At 43.4% G+C, this 22,579-nt stretch overlaps 1 protein-coding gene and 1 long non-coding RNA gene across 8 annotated transcripts in view; one reads left to right on the plus strand and one right to left on the minus strand.

Moving 5' to 3' along the window:
* Positions 1-10,122, plus strand: part of sox6 (SRY-box transcription factor 6) — a 241,712-nt gene extending 231,590 nt beyond the window's left edge. For 5 of the 6 annotated variants that reach the window (XM_063188925.1, XM_063188926.1, XM_063188923.1 and 2 more), the window contains 2 exons: positions 2,170-2,386; positions 4,048-10,122. In XM_063188925.1, coding sequence (XP_063044995.1) covers positions 2,170-2,386; positions 4,048-4,375 — 545 coding nt within the window. In that variant the 3' untranslated portion in view covers positions 4,376-10,122. The remainder of the gene's footprint in view (positions 1-2,169; positions 2,387-4,047) is intronic. The other variant, XM_063188929.1, reaches the window with a different exon arrangement.
* LOC134439086 (uncharacterized) overlaps positions 1-21,959 on the minus strand; it is a 23,813-nt gene extending 1,854 nt beyond the window's left edge. The window contains exons 1-3 of one of the 2 annotated variants that reach the window (XR_010032705.1): positions 21,839-21,959; positions 14,763-14,912; positions 14,223-14,508 (exon numbers count right to left, since the gene is read on the minus strand). This is a non-coding gene — a long non-coding RNA (uncharacterized LOC134439086). Of the gene's footprint in view, positions 1-14,222; positions 14,509-14,762; positions 14,913-21,838 lie in introns of those variants that run through there. The other variant, XR_010032706.1, reaches the window with a different exon arrangement.
* Between the last annotated feature and the right edge of the window lie 620 nt (positions 21,960-22,579).

A 22,579-nucleotide genomic window follows, 5' to 3' on the forward strand; every position in this document is an offset into this window, starting at 1 on the left:
ACTTGTTGTAATTTTGTATGCATGTACCTTAAACACACAGTGGGCTGTCGTCGTCAGGGGATGGTGGAGGAGGCAGGCTGAAGAGGAGAGGAGAGGAGAGGAGGCAGGCAGGCCGTAGGAGGAGAGGAGAGGAGAGGAGAGGAGAGGAGGAGAGGAGGAGAGGAGGAGGAGGAGTAGGAGGAGAGGAGAGGAGAGGAGAGGAGGAGAGGAGAGGAGAGGAGAGGAGAGGAGAGGAGAGGAGGCAGGCAGGCCGTAGGAGGAGAGGAGAGGAGAGGAGAGGAGAGGAGGCAGGCAGGCCGTGAGAGGAGAGGAGAGGAGAGGAGAGGAGAGGAGAGGAGAGGAGAGGAGAGGAGAGGAGAGGAGAGGAGGCAGGAGAGAGGAGGAGAGGAGAGGAGAGGAGAGGAGGCAGGAGAGAGGAGGAGAGGAGAGGAGAGGAGAGGAGAGGAGGCAGGCCGTAAGAGGAGAGGAGAGGAGAGGAGAGGAGAGGAGAGGAGAGGAGAGGAGGCAGGCAGGCCGTAAGAGGAGAGGAGAGAGGAGAGGAGAGGAGAGGAGAGGAGAGGAGAGGAGAGGAGAGGAGGCAGGCAGGCCGTGAGAGGAGAGGAGAGGAGAGGAGAGGAGAGGAGAGGAGAGGAGAGGAGAGGAGAGGAGAGGAGAGGAGAGGAGAGGAGAGGAGGCAGGCAGGCCGTAAGAGGAGAGGAGAGGAGAGGAGAGGAGGCAGGCCGTAAGAGGAGAGGAGAGGAGAGGAGAGGAGAGGAGAGGAGAGGAGAGGAGAGGAGGCAGGCAGGCCGTAAGAGGAGAGGAGAGGAGAGGAGAGGCTGCTGGTGCTGGTGCTGGTGCTGGTGGAGAGTGCTTGTGCTGTTCCAGCAGTTCAATCAGATGGATTTAGTGGCCGTCAGGAGGCTGCGCTTGTCATGAAAAATGACGGGGCTAAATGGGTCTCGTCCCACAGTGCTCAGAGTCAATAGATCACGGCTACTAAAAGTCCCGTCAGCCGGGACACAGTGAAGGCTGCAGATATTTACTGGCCCGTTGTTTTTCCCTCTAATGCAGTGGCCCTCCAGCATAGCCCGCCTGCTAGCCTGCCTCCCAGCCTGCTCGCCTGCCTCCTTGCCTGCCTACCTCTGCCGGCCTCCTTTCCACAGGAGCCTTGCCTCTCATAGGAATATTACTATTAAAGGGGTATGCCACTATTTTGGGGCTTAATACAGTTAAAATCGTTGGCTGGGGTTTATAAAGGTGGTAAAGTGTCTTACTTTTCATGTAAGCCGTTGTCTTGCTTTAAGACAAGTTAAAAGAGGGAATATGTCGCTAAGCTAGTGAAGGTCAATGTATCCGTGTAGCATTGTAGCATGCTACACGGATACATTGACTTTCACTAGCTTAGCGACATATTCCCTCTTTTAACTTGTCTTACAGCAAGACAACGCTTAACATGAAAAGTAAGACACTTTACCACCTTTATAAACCCCAGCCAACGATTTTAACTGTATTAAGCCCCAAAATAGTGGCATACCCCTTTAAATACACTTGTGTCCTGCATAGAATAAAGCTGAATTAAAATTCTATATTAATCAATATATAGTAGTACAATATACAGTAGTAATCATATTGTAGATGATATCACAATAGATAATGCTAAATGATTACGAAAAGATAAATAAATGAAAATATATTCCTAGAGCAGATTTAGCACATATTTATCTATAGCCCCATATTTTGTAATTCATATGGATGAATAAATGCTATTTGTAAAAAGGTTATCCCTTCTCACTGGACTCTTTTCCTTCTCCCTTTTCTATTATCCGTAAAACACTTTGGGTCCACTACTTTTCTTTTGTTAAATGTGCTGTAGAGACTAAGTTGACCTGTATTGACTTCTCCTCCCCTCTCCTATCAGGGTGTCACCGCAAATCAACTAGGACAACGTCAATTACTATTTGTAAGATTCTTAAAAATAAAAACTCTAATCTCTGTCTAAGAGAAGAGAATGGATGAGTGCATCTGTGGGGTAGTGTGAAAATATTCAGGTGCTCATCGGTTTCCAAAGTTGCAAACTTGTAGAGAGAGAGGGTCCGAGGCACTCTGAAGTCAATATTAAAAGTCCTTTATTTAATACATGGACACCATAAAGATCTAATCTCTGTCTGTTTTTTTCCCTCCCCCTATCAGGCTCTCGCTGGAAGTCGATGTCCAACCAGGAGAAGCAGCCGTATTACGAGGAGCAGGCGCGCCTGAGCAAGCTGCACCTGGAGAAGTACCCCAACTACAAGTACAAGCCGCGGCCCAAGCGCACCTGCATCATCGACGGCAAGAAGCTGCGCATCGGCGAGTACAAGCAGATGATGCGGTCGCGGAGGCAGGAGATGAGGCAGTTCTTCACTGTGGGGTAGGTGCACAGTGAAGAACGCCATGGAGATAGAACAGGCACACAGAAATACATCAATCCAGAAACACATAAATATACATAGTACATATATGCGCATACAGTACGTACACAGGAGCTCAGACACTCACACAGACACTTATTTCCATTTCACTCTCCTTAGACACATGCACAAGCATTCACTGCCTTGCTCCTACTTACACACGCATGCACACACACACACGCGTCATTTTAAGGACATCATCACATAGTCTTGACACAACCCCTTAAACACACACACACTCACACACTCAAAAACATTTTCCCCTCTGTGTTTCTGTACCCTGTTCATATCCCCTCCCACACACATATCACATATAGTAAAACCTACTTGTCTGTGTTTTTCTCATTCTTGCTCTATTGCCTTAAAATAAGATCAAATAGCAAATGATAAACACACAAACACACACCTACTTAAACTTGCTGTACTACAATGCCAGCCCAGTGCACATTGCACCCTAAGAAGGCTGCATTTAGGTACAGTCTATTAATTCCCCATTCTAATCCAAATGTGTTTGACTCCCCTAATATGAAACCATTCTGCCCAATCATTTCACAATTATTTCACCATTGCTTTTAGTTTTGATTGGTGAGTCACAACCCAAACGGTGTTCAAATTTTGTTTAAAAACTCTGATTGGCTTTGATTTTGTTCAACAAACCTTTTTTTATGGCGTGTATTTTATAATCCACGCCTACGCCTTTTTTCCCTATTCATTTTGACATTTCGAATTTGAACAGTACTTAATTGTGAAATTGAAGACAATAGCAGTTTGCCAAAAAAGAAAGAAAGAAAACATGGGTATTATTATGGGACGTTAAATCTAAGTACGAATGTAAAGGGGGCCGCGGGGCAGAAGTCTCGACCGTAACTATAATTTACTGCGTGTGGTCAGTCAGGCAAAGACTGCTCCAGGTGTTCCCACTTCGCCAGTTAGAAATACGATTGCTGGAGTATCAATCATGCTCTCAAAAGATCGGGAGCCAGCCTCTCAACCACCAATTGGCTTTGTCACCAAAAAGCAGGGGTATCGTTTCTCAACGATTCTAAAAATTGTTCCGTCATAACTGCCCCCAAATCATTTTCGCAGAGGCTCTGGCTGTGAACATGCCTCTTCTGAGAACAGTAAAGCCTGTGCTCTCAAATTTTAAGTACTTAAACCGAAGAACCTTGTCCGTCAACAGAATCTTTGTTTGTTCTCCGCATTCTTTCCATTTGCTAATTCCCATAGACTGTAATTGTTTTCCTTGATGCATGATAAACGTGTCATCTTTGCATCAAAAGTATAATCCGCACTCAGTTTGAGGAAAGTAAGGACTGCAGTTAAACTGTCAAGAAAGTCTGGTGGAAAATCTTAACGCCTCTTTCCTTTTGTCCTTCTTTTTTCCTGCATTTTCTCTCTTTTCCCTTCCTTTTTTCATTCGCTTTTATTTCTCTTTCATAATTCTCACCCTCTTTCTCTCTCCTCTTTCTCTCAATATATTTTTCCCCTCATTTTCTCTCTCTTTCTCTTTCTCTCTCTCTCTTTCTCTCTCTCTCTCTCTCTTTCTCTCTCTCTCTCTCTCTCTCTCTCATTTGACTCCTTCCTTCCTTCCCTCCTTCGTCTCTCCTTCCCACACGTGTAGGCAACAGCCACAGACACAGCTCCCCCTCAGTGCCGGTGCAGGTGTGGTCTACCCTGGAGCCCTAGGCATGGCCAGCGCCACCACGCCCTCGCCGCACATGACCTCGGACTGCTCCAGCAACTCGGCCAGCCCCGAGCCCAGCATCCCCGTCATCCAGAGCACCTACGGCATGAAGATGGAGCACGCCGACGGCATGGGCGGCCTGGTCAACAGCAGCGACACCCTCAACGGCGACGACGAGATAGACATGTACGAGGACTTTGAGGACGACCCCAAAACGGACTACAGCAGCGAGAACGACACGCAGGAGCCCGTCAGTGCCAACTAAAACGGCCAAACTAACCCCTCAAACACTCACACATACCGTACGCATACATACACACATGGAGTACACACACACACACACAGACTCAAACACACACATGGTCCACACAAAAAACTCTAACCCAATCCAACCTATCTTACCCCTCACAACCAAGAGTGTACATCTACTGGAGAGAAACGAGGATGACCCGAAGGAAGAAAAGGAGACAAAAAAATTAACTACAGAACAAAAAAAAGACAAAACTCGAAAAATGTATTTCTGACGATATATCTTTAGGAGCCTGCATGCATATGTGGCTCCCGCAAGACAAACAAACACATATTGGTCTTAAGTGTTTTTTTTGTTTTTTTTTAAGTGTGAAGCCGTTTATTTGTGTTGATTTTTTTGGCTTTTTATTATTTTTGGCTAATTGTTTATTTTATGTTTTTTGTTTTGTTTTTTATTTTTTGATGGACATTTAAACAGTTATAGGGTTATTGCCTAAAACGTTTGGATGACAGGACTTGAAAAATTAACATCCATAGCTCTCACAGTCTTACTTTATTGTTCGTATCAGTATACATGTATGGTTTTTTTAAGTATATGTTGATTGCTTTTGTTGGCTTACATTACTGTTTTATGATGGGGGTTTCTATTCTCACTCAGGTATGCTGTGCCAGCTTACAGCTTGTGAATGTTTTAAATCAGATCAGTTGGAAATGAGGAAGACAACCGAACTAACCATTTTAAATTGAATTGCAAAGTAAAACAGTCTCAAATCTGAAAACCGAGGGAAGGCAAAAACCCTCCCAATTATTATTATTATTATTATTATTATTATTGTAGACATAAGTTATAATGTGCCAAACATTTCATAAGCTTCCTTTTCATCAATCTCTTTTTATTATGATTTCTTTTAGTCTTAAGGGAGACAGTATGTTTTGGACAATCTCTGATATCGGATCGATGCGACCCCCCCTCCATATACACCCAATCTTTTTTGATGCATCTGTGCTCTCTATCATGAAAAAAGCACTCAGGAATCATTGTGATGTTTGCGGGTTTGATGATGAAAGCGGCCTGTTAATGTTTCCTGGGCCTTGTTGGAGTAGTCATACTATTCTCTAGAAAGTTTTAATACAGTGATCAACAGAGGCCAAGTTCTTACCCTTACCACCCCACCACCAGCCCCCCTTCATCCTACACCCCTACACCCTCGCCTAGCTCTCCAGCTCAGTCTTACAACACCAAGTTCTTAATTTGAGTGATTGTAATCAGTCAAGGACTCAAAAGAGTCAAAGGCATCTAATCTATGAATTTGGAAAGGCAACAATGGCAGCTTTTGTGGCATCACAATCTTACAAAAAATATTGCTGTTGTCCAATTTGCGTGGAACATTCTCTTGAACACTTTAGCCTTCATGAGGGCACAAACATTTAAAGTTCTTAAAGTCTTCTTATTTTTTTCTGAATTGAAATATTTGGGGCATTGTCAATCTTAACTGACACAAGAAAGTCTTAGGAGCAGAGCATGGTCTTTGGGCTCATGCCAAGTACTCCCCGTTGCAAGGTCTTAATTTAAAAAAAAAAAAAACAATCTCCAGTGTATCTGGATGTAGTGGTCCATTCGCAAGGAGGGAAGTGTATAGAGAAATACTTCCCAATTTATACTAGCTATGATTACGTATGAGCACTTAATCTGTCCACAAGTATTCAGAATATGAAGCAATGCACTTTTTTTATCCAATTCTCTGCATTTTTAAATGTATCTCGACATATCAGATCCAATATGCTAGGCGATTTCAGGTACGTTTCGCTACAGACAATTCAAGGATGCCAAGCATTAGAGGCAAAAAAAAACCCACAATAGAATCCTGGACAAGAAAAAGGCTGATGTAATCAGTGGCAATTTCTTTTTTAAGAGAATATTGAAGAGGGGGGAAAGAAACAAGCAAAAAAAACACAAACAGCTCATCTTGTGCTGTGTTGCGCTGTGGTGGTGGAGGTGTATGATGGGCTGTTGTGCAGGGCAAGGCAGAGGAGATCTTCAATCATTAGAATGGCTCCTTACGGAAGGTAAGGGCGGCCAAGAGACGGGCAGCGGTCAGGCCCACTGGTTGCTGCTTCGCGCCCTGCCGAGGGCCGCCTGTGGGGAGTAGGGGGGGCCCGGTGCACCTCTGCACCTTCATCTCTAACCCCCCCCCTCCTCCTCCACCAGCCCCTTGCCCCTTCCCCTGCCCCCGTGAGAGCACCATCTGGCACAGGCGCGGGCCCTGCCGTGCCCACCCGCCCAGCCTGAGCAAGAACAATGGCGGGCGCGGGAAAAAAAAAGGCCTTATCGTTTTCATTGTGCCCCCTCCATCAAAGTGCGGGTGAAAAGGCCACGGCCGCATTCAGGCGCGCGGCGCTGGCGAGCAGATGGAACAAGTACATCAAGCTGTGGGGGATTATTAAAATGACTTACGAGTCACTCGCATCCCCAAAATACGGCATTATTAATGCATGAGGCCCTGCCATTTTCCCCCTGCCCTTGAACCTGTCCACCTAATCCGCCCCGCCGCAACGCAGAGGTAAAGGGCCCGGAAACTGCCCGCCATATCCATCCCAACTCCCCTCGCTCTCGCTCTCTCTCCCTCCTTCTCCACCTGGTACTGCTGATCACTGTATTATTAGCTTTTGTCGGTACTGATGGATGCGACGATCCTGTTATCTCTCTTGTCACATCGACTGTGATGGTTTTGTTCATCCCCCTCAAACAAAATCTCCCCCATTTGAAAGCATTTAACAAAAAAAGTCTTAGAAGTTTTAAGCACTTCTGTTGTAGAATATTTTTTGTGTTTGTATTTTAGAATGTTTGTATTTTTTTTCATCTTTTTAAAAGGTACAGTGCTTGACAAGATCCCAATTCTCCTTCAGAGCAAAGCCAAGCTCTCTCTCTCTCTCTCTCTCTCTCTCTCTCTCTCTCTCTCTCTCTCTCTCTCTCTCTCTCTCTCTCTCTCTCTCTCTCTCTAGGCCAACGTGTGTGTCTTGTTTGAAGCTGTCACTTCTGTGTGCTGGTTGATTGGTTAATTTGTACATGATTTGTACATATTTTTGTGACCATGCCAAAACAATTTTGTAGGCTGGTGGACAACAAAAAGGACTGTCTTTGGACTCTTGGAACTTGAAACTTGACTGCGCTAGTGTAACAAACAAATGAAAAAAAACGTTTTTAAAAAAAGGACAAAAAGAAATCAATTCTCACAGAGACAATGTTTCATAAGTGTTACGAGCACTGGATATAAATGGTATTTTTTATCAATTCTGACTAATGTGAAGCTGTTGTGCGAGGAAAAAAAATAACTACATGAACAAGAGTCACCTGTTTGAACTCATGTGGGCTCGTCTCACAGTTGCCAGATTTGAGTCATGTTTCTTTCTACTTATTTTTGTTTATTTATGCAAAGACACATGATGAATGAACATTTCATTTGAAGCTCCAGGGCTGCCTAGGGGATGGGAAGGAGTTGACAGAAGGCATCACAGACTGGTCAGCTGAGACACAACCGGACATCAGTATAACATTTTCTTAGTCACGTATATTTGTGTTGTATATTGTATTTGAAGCTATATAGTGCATATAGACATTTTATTGTATTTATTAGCCACTGTTGGCTCTAAAAGTGTCAGTAGAACAGAATAAACGGACAATCAGAGAAAAAAAAATAAACAGTTGAGATTTGAACCAGAATTGGAGCTCAAAACAAAGTTTCTTTTCTTTCTTTCATGCTTTTTGTTTGAATTAATTCACCATCTCATCACAGATGTTTTATTGTACATATAACATAGGAAAATAGAAATCTATTTTTGTTCATTGATACGTAGTGAAGTATAAGTTATGTATTTGACCTTTTTTTGTTTTCACATTTTGTATGTTGGTCCTTGTTCTGAAAAAACACAGACAAGTCACTGTACCTCATGTAGATGCTGGCATTGACATCATTCTAAGAACAAGCAGTATTTGACCTGTAGCTGAAAAGGCCAGGCACTTCTTGCTTGTCTTTCAGTGATAATCATTTGACTTGTTCTGTCAACCATAACTGTGCTTTTTTACCAACAGTTGACTATTAGACTCATACAGAAAAGCAATGTTTCAAACACAACAAGAAATTGATTGACATGAATGGCCAGGTCTCAAATACATTAATATTGAAGTTTTATTTTTCATTGATATTTTTATAATTTGGAGTTTTCACAATGATTTGTTGGATAATGCAAATGCAAAATGTAGAACCCAGAAAAACAATTGCATGCATCAGATTTTCCTGAACGATTTTGATATAGATTAAAATTAGTAAAAGAATAATTTAAAATCTGTTGAAATCACAAGTAAGGTTCTTGAAGAGCGTAGTTCATAGGGGACGTGCAAATATCTATTAGACTCTACACAGACATTTCAGTGTATTCTGTGTCCTCCTTCAGTCCTTCATGTCTAATAGTAGTCTTAAAAATTGATGCAATTTTTGTTTCCTCATAAATGTTCAGACAGCAGCAATCTAGCCCAAGATACATTTTTGTTCCTTCATCATTGTCACTGCCATATTAACACAATGTAGATACAACTGAAGACAGAGCTCAAATGCTGTTTTTACTTAACTTATCTTACTGTAATTCTTTTTTTCTGTCATTGAACTTTTGTGATGTATATTGTGGAATTGTTCTTTGTTAATTTAATCAGCACAATTCACTGACATGCTGGACTGACATGCTAGCTGCTGTTGAGAAAAGAAAATGTTTTTTTTTTTTTTGCTGTTTCGGGTCAACATCATATGCTGTTGTCCATGGTACTCTGCTTCGTAGGTTTTTTTTGTTATTGTATTTTGTTCTCTGAATCGTCTCCTCAGCAACACTGTGCGTGATGTTCTTCTGTTGCTTCAGCCGCAGTTCTTTTGATTCCCTCTGGCAGCCTAATACATGTTTTTGTTTGTCTGTTTGTTTGTTTGTTCTTTTGCATAGAGACCGGTTACTCGGCTGGTACCCTAGGCCTTTGGCAGGTATCGATCGGGTGTTAGAGGTGATGAAATAGTGTCTGTTGCTGCTTTTAAAAGTTTTAAGTCTGAAAAATGTAAATAGTTTATCATAATATCTTGTACAGTCCAGTGTAAAGTTTTTAATTGAACTTAAAAAAAAAACGGTTGCCATCACATTTGTGTTCACATTCTTCTTTATACAGTACAAAAGACAGCTATTTGCTAAGGATATTATTGTTTAAAAAAAAAAAAGAATGAAAAAAATGGTACTAAAATATTTTTTGCTTGGCTTCGATATGTAAACCAGCAAGTCCTTGGTTTCCATGTGCAGTATTGACGTGAGGTAAACTAAAGGTTAAATAATTCAGTGCTATGTTTGGAGACCAGTATTCTCTGTTTTGGTAGTATTAATATATCAGATAAATATACCAGATGAGTGACAACATTTGGGTGTATTTAGGCACCTTAGTGGTGTGTACAATTATTTAGGTTGTTTCCCTTACAGGATGCATTTTGGCATATCATAATGTAACTCACAACATCTTTCTACAGTACAATTATGTGTACTCGCAGTCAAGTCCGTGTAACATGACCGAGTTGGGTGTTACTACCTGTTTATCATTTTACCTCAAGAGTGTCCTCCTCCTTTTTCCATAAAAAGAAAAATGAAATCACACAAACAAAAAAATCCGTCTCACCACCACTCCATCTTTTGTACTGCTGTTGACACTTACAAAAATTAAAGAGACATTTTGTTTTATGACATTTGTATCGGCTTCCTATTTCTTTCTCAAAATTACACTTGCTATGCCTTTTTGCCAACTCACTGGGATCATAACACAATGATATAGGCCTATTATTTTGTTCAGTGCTGCTAAAACATGAAGTTTGTGAGCTACCCATTTTAATGAACAAACAGCAAAAAGGCAGCAAACATAAATGTATGTATCAGTCTATTTCAAGATATTTCTCCCTAATTCTTTAAAGGTGCACTGTGTAATATTTTTTGCTGTTTCTTTCCAGAATTCATGCTGCCCATTAATTAATGGTATCTTTTTCATGATTACTTACCATCCATCAAATTCTAAGTATGTATTATGACTGGGAAAACTGCATTTTTCATACTGCACATGAAAAGGGCTATCTGGTCCGCCATTTTGAATTTCTAGAACTTACTATACTTTGGTCATACTAGTAAATATTAGTTAATTACCTAGTAAGTATTCATAAAAAGATCAACTTAGGTAATAGGCAGCACAGTTGCAATGAGCAGCATAGTTGCAATACCTACTCTGGCCACAATCTTACACAGTGCACCTTTAAAGCATGTCAATTATTCTACATTGTTTCCCAGCTATTATATAGTCAACTTTGGTCTTAAATTAGATTTGGTTGCCCTGATTGAGTTGTGAAACACTTTGCATTTCACCTGGCTCTCGCATTCTCCCATGTATCTGGTGACAGCAGGTAACTTCTCAGTATATCATTGATCAAAACATAACCAAGCACTTACACATTAACATTGATGGCTAGCAACTCATGTGTGAATCAGATTTTTTTATAGCATTATAATCAAGAACAGAAATAGGAGGGCTAAAATGTGAGAAGACATTCAGCAGACTTGTGTGAGTGGCTTTGTCTCAAACTGTGTTCTCATACAGGAGTTTTAATGAGGTGTTATTGTTTATATTCAGACTGATCTCACAGAATTCTGTGAAACGGACACTGAACCTTGGGGCACAAAATTATGTGCCGGTTTCACAGATTTTGCCAAAAAATTCTGTTATGGTCATGGATGCATTTTCCACGATGGACTCACAGAAGTGCTCTCTATATGTACCCACACCACTATGCTGTTAACTTTGTGAAGCACATTGAGTTGCACCTGTGTATGAAATGTGCTATATAAATAAACTTGCCTTGCCTTGCCTTGCCTTGCCTATGCTGGGTCTATGTAAAGAAAACTGACTAACCGGTGGTGGAGTAGCCTTACTTTTCCAGTCAGTCGATACCAAATCCTATTACTAAACTAAAGAATACTATAGCAATTTAAGTGTGCCCAGATGAAAAACAATCCCTAACCCTTACCTGTCAGTGAAGAAATGATTGTGAGAAATATGTTACATTCTCCACTTGGTTGATAGGCTACCAAATTCTTGTATTGAACCAAAGAGTGCAAGCTAAGCGGTGCCCAGACCGACAAAATTTCTCACCCTAATGTTTTTCGAGAACAAAATCTTTGAAATTAGAAAAAATCCTGAGAGACTATAAATTGGAACATAAGACTGTTGTAAAGCTGGGAAGATAGAGGAAGTTCTTCCCTGGGTCCATCATGGAAAGCACTTCTGTGATCCCATGTTCACGGAATTCTATGAGATCATGTTGCAGCATTTCTTTACTGTAAATTAATTTGGTTACCTTGAGAGTCATAGCTGATTTAAAAAATGGTTAGTTAATTGTCCACTGTGATGGATCAAAAACCCATTATTATCAATAAATATTGTTGGTGAAATATGCTGCCAAAAACAGAACAGCAGGGACTACTGTTGTGTTTTGTTAAATTGAGGTTAGACTGGAGATTGACCGACTGGCAACATGTTTGAGTGAGTAGTATGACAACATTTGAGGCATAGCCTATTACAACACTGCACCCTTGTAGGGTATGGGTGGGTAGTGTGGGTAGACTGTACTTCAGTAACTTAAAGGGACACTGTCCAGGAAATGGTCAAAAAAGGTACTGCAACTATGGTGCTCATTGAAACTGGGCTGCCTACTGCCAAATTTGATGTTTACATGAAAGTTTACTAAGTAATAATCAAATATTTTCTAGTATGGTCCAAGCAAAGTCATTTTTGCAGCAATTCTGGAAATAAACAACTAAAAATCTCACACAGTGTCCCTATCCCACATTTTCTATGCTGTTTTTTTAATATGATGATTGGACAGTGCCTTTGACCTTGGGGCAATGGGTGACGGAACTGCATTGTTAAAAGCTTTGAGCTAGCTACTGTCTTCCAAGGATCATTTTAAAAATCATTCAAATAGATATATCCACTCATCATATACTCTCTTGGAAAACAAACAGTAGTCTTAAAACATCCCATGAGTGAACTGTAGTGTTTTTTTATTAGTTTATGGAACTGACAAAAATTTCTGTGCATAGGCCTACTGTCTGCCCACACAACTGACTCCAATTGCTGTTAACTACGCAAGAGAATGAAAATGGTATGCAAGACCTTTTACTGTATTTAGGTGCTTCCAGGAATTTGGTTGATGCCACCCTTATTTGTCAAGTCAAGTCAAGTCAAGTCAAGTAGGTTTTATTGTCAATTTCTTTACATGCACTGGTCATACAAAGAATTTGAAATTACATTTCTTGCTTTCCCATACAGACATAGACTAATTAAGGTAAGGACATAGACAGTATAGACATAGACAGTACTTATACATGGACTTAAGACAGTATGGACATAGACAATGCTCATACAGACATTTAAAGTGCAAGACTGGACAACAGAAGACTTGTAGAGGACATACATTAAGAGGTATTTGTTGTGTTTTTGTGCTTTTCCTAAAAAAAAGTCCTTTATAGCGTTCTGACATGGTAATAGTAGCATTTTGAAGAAAATAAATATAAAAAGGTCTGTCAAGTACACCAGCAGCAGTGTGTGTGTGTGTGTGTGTGTGTGTGTGTGTGTGTGTGTGTGTGTGTGTGTGTGTGTGTGTGTGTGTGTGTGTGTGTGTGTGTGTGTGTGTGTGTGTGTGTGTGTATGTGTTTAGTGCAGGTAGAAGGTGCGGTGTGCGTCTTGTGTGTGTGTTCGTGTGTCTGTGTGTGTGTGTGTGTGTGTGTGTGTGTGTGTGTGTGTGTGTGTGTGTGTGTCAGTGTGTGTATGTTGGGTTTAGTGCAGAAAGTGCAGTGTGCTTGTGTGTGTGTGTGTGTGTGTGTGTGTGTGTGTGCATGTTTTGAGTTAGTGCAGGTTGAAAGTTCAGTCACAAGTATAGTAGTGCAGGTGGAATGTTCAGTCGCAGATATGGTGGTGGGGGATGGGGAGGGGGGGTTGTCAGTGGCCTTGCTGGCTAGAGGCTGACAGTGGGGGGGGGGGGGGGGTTGTCAGTGGCCTTGCTGGCTAGAGGCTGACAGTGGAGGGAGAGTGGGTTGAGTGTTCAGCATCTTGATCGCTTGGTGCATTGTGCTGCTCGCCAGCCGGGTGGTACGGGAACGGAGGCGCCTGTACCTCTTTCCAGAGGGCAGGAGGCTGAACAGTTTGTGTGCAGGGTGGCTTGTGTCTTTGATGATCATCAGTGCTTTCCGGGTGAGGCGTGTGGTGTAAATGTCCTGCAGGGAGGGGAGTGGTACTCCAATGATCTTCTTCGCTGTGTTCACAACACGCTGGAGTGTCTTCCTGTTTTTCTCCAAACAAAACAGAAGTTTGCCTATACTGTAGCTCTCTCTGAGTAAAACATTGTAAGGCCTCGCCCACTGAAAAAACATGGGGTTACAGTCTGTAGCTCAAAGTACATACAAAACATTTAAATAATACAAAAAATGCAGACAGATCTTGGTGACGTACATAACAGGTGGATGTTAGGCATAGGATGGAATGTTATGGTTATTGTTCAGAGAATAGATAATCGCAGAAGAGTTTGGCTTTTCCCGGGGATTTTTTTCATGTTGAAGGACATGTTAGTTTTGTTGTTGTGGATGTGAGCTATTTAAAGTAAGCTTGACACTCGTGCAGCCTGATAAACTTTTGCCAGATGAATGTGGTAGTTCCACACACACATATGACATGGTATATTTCAGGAGGTCTTATTGATTGGGATAAGAATGAAAACATCTTGCCACCAAAGTGTCTCCAGAACTATTATCTGTTCTTTCAAACTGACCATACCCCAACCATGTCACCAATTGTTAGTAACATAGAGACAATAGCCTGCTATTTTATGACCGTCTTTCCTTTGTCATTTTATTGTTAAATTTTACAAAAAAAAATACACAATCTTCAGCTCTGCTTAATTTGGGCCATACTGTTTTTAAGACAACATTGTGCAGTCTGGTAGGAGAACCAATCCCGCCCATCATCAGCATGGCAGCGATGCATGGCAGGCTTAGCCTTCCCCCCCATTTTTTGACAGGTCGACTGGAAGTCTGAGAATGTCAGAGGCAGTGTGTGAGAGATCAGATCAGATGGAATTCAAGCCCTTCAGATCACAAGTTTTCGGTTGTCTTTTGCATCATTGCTATCACTACCTTTCACCCGCTCAGATCCGTGTGTGGTAGTTGTAGATCCGTGTGGATTTTAATGCCTCTGAGAGGTTGTAGAAATTAAGGAGGAGAGAGAGAGAGAGAAAGTGAAAGGTGCTTTTGACACTCGCTGAGGGGTGTCAACAACAGTAGCTTACCTGTCAAGTTGCTCATCCTCGCGTAGCTCTCGTACGTGTTTGACATCTACTCTGAACGCCTGCTAGTCTTCAGAGCAGTCCTCCAAGAAGGGCCAGACTAACACACACACACGTTCTGCCTTATTGCAACTCCTCATATAGCACTGGCTTCTGTTGAGGATGGAAAAAAAGAAAGAACATTTTGGAACAGAAGTCATTAGAAAACATTTTGGAAAACCATTTCTGTGTGCCTTTTGTTCTCTTCATCAATCATATTATGTCTCCTGCTGTAAGCCCCTCTCCCCCAGCATGCGTAAAAACCACATTTTAACTCTGTGTGTGTGTGCATATGGGTGCATGAGTGCGCGTGTGTGAGTCCGTGTGTGCGTGCGTGCGTGTCTGTGTGTGTGTGTGTGTATGCGTGTGTGTGTATGTGTGCTTGTACTTGTGTTCACACTGTGTGTTGCTTGTGTGTGTCCTCGTATGGATGTGTTCCTGAGTGTGTGTGTGTGTGTGTGCCTGTGTCAGCTCTCTCAGGCTGAAGCACGCTGCCATAGATGGAAAATTAGGCATATAGTGCTGCACAGTAAATCTTATTGTAATTCACAAAGCTTGCATTACAAATCATTGGCTCAGGGTAGAGGAGCCCTGGCTTTTGTGTGTTCTCCTGCCTGTGCTTCTGCTGTGTGTGTGTGCGTGTGTGTGTGCGTGTGTGTGTGTACGCCTGTGTAAATAGACATGACCGAACTACTGACATTTTCATTTCGCTGTAAGACACAATAATTCTTTAATGCCATAATTAATTAGAGCATTTAACCCTTTGAGTCCCTGCTTCCCTCCCTCATCTCTCCAGCAATCTCCTGCTCGATATGCCCTGGCTGGCAATGCCTGTACGGTGCAGTCACAAGACCATGTGGGATACGAGATACAAACTAGGGGTCTGGTGAAGTATGAAGAGTGATGTTGCAGGCCCCTAAGTGCCTTGTTTGGATGAACTGTCACAGTGTTAGTTCAAAGACGTAGGTGTTTGGGCTGCAAACAGTAATTAATTTCCCGCCGCCTTTGCAGACCAGGCAGGTCGGTCGGTTACTGCACGGCACAGATGACTAAACATTGGAGGGGGGATAGACCATCTCTCTGCTCACTCCACCACGTCTGAAAGAGTATTTTACGGGTTTGGAGTGGCTGGCTGTGGCTTCTGCAGCCAGGGAAGCCAACCAGGGCTGGACAAAGGGGTCAGTTGTCCCGGGCCCAGTGGGAGAGGGAGGCCAGAACTGGCTCCTCTTTACAATGTATGTACAATATTGTGTTGGAGGAGAGGGGCTTTTAGATGACTTTGTCCCAGGCCCGGCCAAAGCTGTCAGCAGCAGCAGGTCTCTCCACCAGAGCTGGAGGGCTTACTGTATGCCACAGAGTCCAGTGAATCAGCCTCAGCTGCAGCCCCGCTCTCTCTCTCTCTCTCTCTCTCTCTCTCTCTCTCTCTCTCTCTCTCTCTCTCTCTCTCTCAGCGCAGCTACTCTTTATCTGATTTTCTCATTAGACGCAACTCATGACTTTATTGTACGGGGTTTGGCTGAGCGACGTCTGCACATTTTGTGTGGGGATTTCAGTTTGATCTGGCCCCATATTTTCATTTTATTCTTTCTCCTTTGTGAAATGTATATATGTTAGTTATGGCTTCCAGTAGTCAGGAGGTTTCCTGAACACAGGGAAAAAAGTGAGTTTCCTACAGTACAGCTGAATGTCTCCCTGTGCTTTTTTTTTAGTGTCGACACACCTTGTGTCTATTCAAACCACTTGCTTCCATCAGCATTTCGTGCATTTTACAGTTTGCAATGTCTATAATGTTAGAGAATCCTGTATGTTACATTAAACCTCAAAGAATACCACTTGCCTCCATCAGCATTTTGTGCATTTTACAGTTCACAATGTGTATAACGTTCCTGTACTGTATGTTGCATTTAACCTGGTAGAACAACTGCCCTGAGAGGACAGGGTTTTTAATCAAACATCAGATATATATATTTAATGACCTGGCAGTGCGGCAGATGTGTGTTTTATTCTGGCTTTGAATTAGCCAGACTGGAAGGGGGCTATTTGATGTGTCTATAAGCAAAGATGTCCAGACCTCGAGCAATATTTAATCCTTGGAGGTGAAGGACTTAAGGAATCTTGCTAATTTCACAGATGGTTTAAAATAGATTAGTGAGGAGTATCAGCTCCCCGAGATACGCGGGCCCACCAGGCTCCTTGTTCCTCTGCCAAAACTCCTCGCCGAAAGACTCAGAGGTGCCTTCCAAAAGTCCTGCAAGGTTAAACCCAAAAAACTTCGGCATCCTAAAGCCAGCGGCTGCTACACGAGACGGTACAGTGCAGTGAGCTCCCCGCCGTCGTCTGTTCAGCTCTGCCTCCACGCACCACATCTACAGTACAGTGCCAAGCGGTGGCAGATCAATACGGTCCTTTGATATTTAGGAAAATTTCAATTTGGGGTTTCAGGCTTCTGTTGCTTAAAGGCTGAAATGTGTATTGAAGATACATTGAACATGGTCCGCTATTAGGTTTTTCTTTTTCATTTTCTCTCTGAAACCATTTGAAATGTAAGAAAACCTTTATCTCTTTTGGTTTGTTGCGATCCCTTTTGTGCGCCAGCCCTTTCTCTTTTATCCTGGGGACCTTGGTAAAGGACTGTTTCGCAGACTGAGAGTTCAGAGTCCTCGTGCTTTGGAAATGAGATCTTTCATTTTCTATCAAAACAATGGCCTCCGAACACAAAGGCCCCTGGCTCAGTGCGGCGCAGAAAGCACAAACCAGTTGGCTCACAAGGCCATCTTTAATTGTTTAACTTTCCCCTCGCCCCATCAATCGTTCAGCGTATTGTGTCTGGACGCCAAGAACCCATAGAGGAGGGAAGGAGGAAGAGGAGGAGGAGGAGGAGGAGGAGGAGGGAGAAAGGGGTAGAAGCTGAGAGTAAAAAGGGGCGAAGGAGCCTGTGTGGTGGTGTGTGGACGAGGCCAAGCCTGCTGACAGAGCCATCCCCAGACAGAGGAGTCCAGACATAGCTCTGGACAGGCTCAAAGGGCCCAGCTTGGAGTTAATGTGGGAACACAATGGGAGCGGGTGAAAAACTCAACATGTTTTTGTTGAACTTGTCATTCGCCAGTACATAGCTGTAAGGAAAGCCTAGGAACCATCTGAATGTTGTTTGTGCTCTTCTAATGCACCATATTTGGGTCAGTCTTCACAGGGGCTTTTATGAGGCGGCCGTTAACAATGGAAAGACGTTTTCGGAGTGACACACACCCTGGCGAGGGCCAAACCCCCTTCTTGGACCTGCCCCCATCGCTCGCCGCCGTCCAAAAAGCTGACCTCATACCTCAGTGGGACGCTATTAATCAGATTCTTTCAGCAGCTATCAGGAAAACCACCACAGTAAACAGGCACTTTTGGAACTGGCCCCCACATTTTAAAGGGGAAGTAAAGGCTTGGTTGGAGAGTAAAAACTGGAAATGAACTTTTTATTGTTACTGCGATGTTATAGAGATGCTAAATTTATGTGTGTGTGTGTGTGTGTGTGTGTGTGTGTGTGTGTGTGTGTGTGTGTGTGTGTGTGTGTGTGTGTGTGTGTGTGTGTGTGTGTGTGTGTGTGTGTGTGTGTGTGTGTGTGTGTGTGTGCTTGTGTGTGTGAGAGGCTAATATTGTTACCTTACACTATATGAAAACTGCAGTTATATTAGAAATTGAGGCTTTTTGAATTTAGTCTGTCTTCCTCAGTTAGTCTGTCTCACTATGAGTGTGACTGTAGTTTCTGCATGGTTCCTGGTGATAGTGTGTGTATTTGCTTGCTTTTATTTGGTGTATCTGTTTAGTTGTGCTCAGTTCATTTGTTATTGAGGGAAATGTTTTTTTTCTCCCCTTTTCCGGCACAAAACTCACCCACATGTTAAAAATTTCTAAAGCACGGTTGTTGGGCACATTGGTTTGCTAAATGAACTTTTGAAAAATCCACACGGGACAATATTTCACAAAATGTAATTTTACATACTGTTTCACATCATTGCATCCCCTCCGCGTATTTATCTCTCAAAGCATTTGACTGCATTTCTTTTGGGAAGAATGAATACGTAATGCATATTTAAAAGCATCCCGACTGCCTCGGCGCCCTTTTTTTTGTGAAGAATTTAGTAAAATAAAGGTTTCCTTATGTAGGCATGTGTTATTATCTCAAAGCCATCACTCAGCTCTCTCATGCATATGTCAATTACTCACCCACACCTTTATGAATATGTAAATCTACTCAGAATGGCTCATTAATTAGTAATTCATACATTTTTCACGAACTCAATACATTTCCAATGGAGTCTGATGAATTATCACTGGTAAGTAGAGAGGAAAAAAAGGGCTGAATACATCTTAGATTTCAGTGTTTTTCTAAATCCGTTTTCTTTAATGGTTGGTGTGAGTGTTCGGTTGGTGGTGCCTGGTGCACTTGACAGAGTGGTTAGAGACGTTCAGGGGCTGTTCCATCAGACTCTAGTATTGATATTTGTATGTGTAGCAGTGTGGAGGTTGATGCTTTAGCTTGGTTCTGTGGAATTAAGCCATTAAAGGAAGAAGATAGGGCGCAAGGGTAGGGTAGGAGGGAAGGCGAGAAAGGAGATGTGTGGCAGGAGGAGATGGGGGCTGAGCTGGATTGAGCCGAGCTGAGCTGAACTGCCTGCAAGAACACGCTCGGCGTAAAATCGACACAAGTTGAGGCGTGTAAGGTCAGGACTGTGGTGTCAACCTGGACAGCAGAGGGCCAGAATATTACAGGACTCAGCATCTGGTCCCCGTATTAGCATGGACGGCCAATCCACAGAGAAATCAGCCATTCCCTTTTTTTCTCCCTGCCTGCTTGCCTTCACTTCCTTTCTAGTGTGTGTGTGTGTGTGTGTGTGTGTGTGTGTGTGTGTGTGTGTGTGTGTGTGTGTGTGCGTGTGTGTGTGTGTGTGTGTGTGTGTGTGTGTGTGTGTGTGTGTGTGTGTGTGTGTGTGTGTGTGTGTGTGTGTGTGTGCAGGCGCGCACATGTGTGCATGCGTGCCTGCGTGTGTGTTTGTGTGCGTGTGAGCTGGTGCGCGTGTGTGTCTGCGTGTGTCTGCATCTGTAATATATTCATTACAGAGACCCACTTGATCTTATTAGTCTTTGATAATGATTTGAATTAAACAGACAGTGTGTTTGCTTTGGGGGATCCCCCAGCTTGCACAGAAAGACAAATGGAGACATGCTCTTTACTGACCTCTGTTTGTCTAAGGGTTTTGGAAACTCAAAGAAAAGGGGATGAGAGATGAGGGAGATGAGGGATGAGAGGCGGGTATTATAGTGTTTTTTGATTTCGAGGGAACACCTCATCCCACTCTTACTAGATAATCTCCCTGTTACACACACACTGACACTTGCACACGCAGCAATACACACACACGCACACTCACACACACCAGCACGTACACACGCACACGCACACACACACACACACACACACACACACACACACACACACACACACACACACACACACACACACACACACACACACACGCACACACACAAACACACACGCACCAATACACATGCATATGAGCACACACACTTCACAGACACACACTCACAATTAAATTATGTGTTTTTTTGGGGGGGGATCGCACAGTAAGACAGACATATTGGACACGCTACACTGTAGGGTGTTGGCTAGAGCACTGCTCCAGATGCATGAATTTAACATGAAATTGGAGGGAGGCATGGAGAAGCGCAAAAAGAACTGCCGCCTATCTGAGGTCGGGGTGTGTGTTGTGTGTGTGTGTGTGTGTGTGTGTGTGTGTGTCTGTCTGTGTGTGTATGTGCTGGTGTGTGTGTGTATGTGCTTGTGTGTGTGCAGGCCTGAATGTGTGTGTGTGTGTGTGTGTGTGTGTGTGTGTGTGTGTGTGTGTGTGTGTGTGTGTGTGTGTGTGTGTGTGTGTGTGTGTGTGTGTGTGTGTCTGTGTGTGTGAAAGGGGGGATTATGCCGCTACTACCGTACCTCCTGAATGCAGTCACTTTGTTAGCGGGCTCCCCATTGGCCCAGCAAAATATATTTATGTAAAAAGGCGGGTGGGACGTCCTAGCTGTAAACATGAGTGCACTCTGAGGAAAAGGCACCTAGGGACCTCCTGTAAGTCGTAAATACTGCGGGGGTGGGGGGTTAAGAGAAACAAACAAATTTGCTGTCATGATAATGTACAACACTTCACAATTCAAAAAGGTGGCACTCTAAATCATGCCGCGATGGTATTTTAGTTTAACTGTATTAGTTTTAAATAATAGGCTGAGTGGAGGGTGGGGGATGGGGAGATGGCCGGTGGGGTGGGGGGAGTTGGGCCTTGCTGACAGATTTAGATACAGCGCTTACATGTTTCTCTAATGGAGAGATGGGAAAAGGGGGCCGGGGCCTGAATATGGAGCATAACACATGGTGGAGTAGTATGGCTTCAAAGAAATTGAAAAAGGCTTTCTGGCCGCGTACTGTATAGAGCGTATTAAAATAAGATGTTGCCGAATGTTACAATTATGACGCATGTCCACATTTTTGGCACGTTGTAGTGGCGGCCTGAAGATCGGAGCGAGCGAGGCAGTTGGCGTGACAGCGATTTCTCTCGCATGGAGTTGGATGTACTGAAACTGATGTGCGGTGCTGGCGGTGCTGGTGGTGGTGATAAAGCTGGTGGTAAAGATGGTGTGGTGGATGTCATGGTGGTTGTCGTGGTGGTGGTGGTGGTGGTGGTGAAGGGGGAGAGCACAGAGTGGTCTTTGTTGGGGCGAGTGTTTGCTGCGAGGTCAGGGGGTGAAACAGCTGTTGTATACCTGCTGTAGTGTTAGCTAGGACAGGACAGCCCCGGCCCGGAGCAGGCCTGCTGCTGCTTAGCAATGACAGCTGCTCCCATTCAGGAAGACATACGACTGCATTGCAGGTAGGGAACGAACGAATGACCGAGCTCGCGAGTGAGCGAACGAGCGAACGAATGAACGCCGTGTGTAAGAAAAAAAACAGGCCAGCAAGCAGGCAGGCGGCGTATGCATACTTCACTGACAGGTCGCTGGCACGGGCCGTCCCTGTGCTTAGCACTGAGCTCCCCTAGCTGACTTCTTCTCCTGCTGCTGCTGCTGCTGCTGTTGGGTCGAGGTGGGATCTGTTGGAGGAACAACCCTAGAATGATGAAAATGAGATATGAAATTAAAAAAAGAACATGCACACACACCCACACAGATTTAAAGGCACACATGCACCGCACACACCCACCCACACACCCACCCACACACACACACACACACACACACACACACACACACACACACACACACACACACACAAGGGAGAGAGAGAGAGAGAGAGAGAGAGAGAGAGAGAGAGAGAGAGAGAGAGAGAGAGAGAGAGAGAGAGAGAGAGAGAGAGAGAGAGAGAGAGAGAGAGAGAGAGAGAGAGAGCACTGCAAGAGTCATTATTGTTTCCCCCTCTGCAAATTCCACACATTCTGCATTCCACACAAAAAATTAAATTTGAGCAAGGCGTTTGGATTTCAATAATCACAACATAATCACCCTGATGCATGTGATATTAAATATTTATCTTTCTTGTTCCTAAAGGAATAATAGGGGGTTTGGTGGGGAAATCTGGGAAGTTATTTTCTGGATTTCTAATTATTTCTTGCAGCCTTCACAGTCTGCGCCATGCATTAGATTGATTTTGTGATCTGGTTGTGGCACAATGACGTGCAAGAAAAGCATAAATAGAGCGCAATATTTTTTAAGAAGGATAAATAAAA

This window comes from Engraulis encrasicolus, chromosome 22 (assembly GCF_034702125.1).
Source record: "Engraulis encrasicolus isolate BLACKSEA-1 chromosome 22, IST_EnEncr_1.0, whole genome shotgun sequence".
NCBI classification, from domain to species: Eukaryota; Metazoa; Chordata; class Actinopteri; order Clupeiformes; family Engraulidae; genus Engraulis; species Engraulis encrasicolus.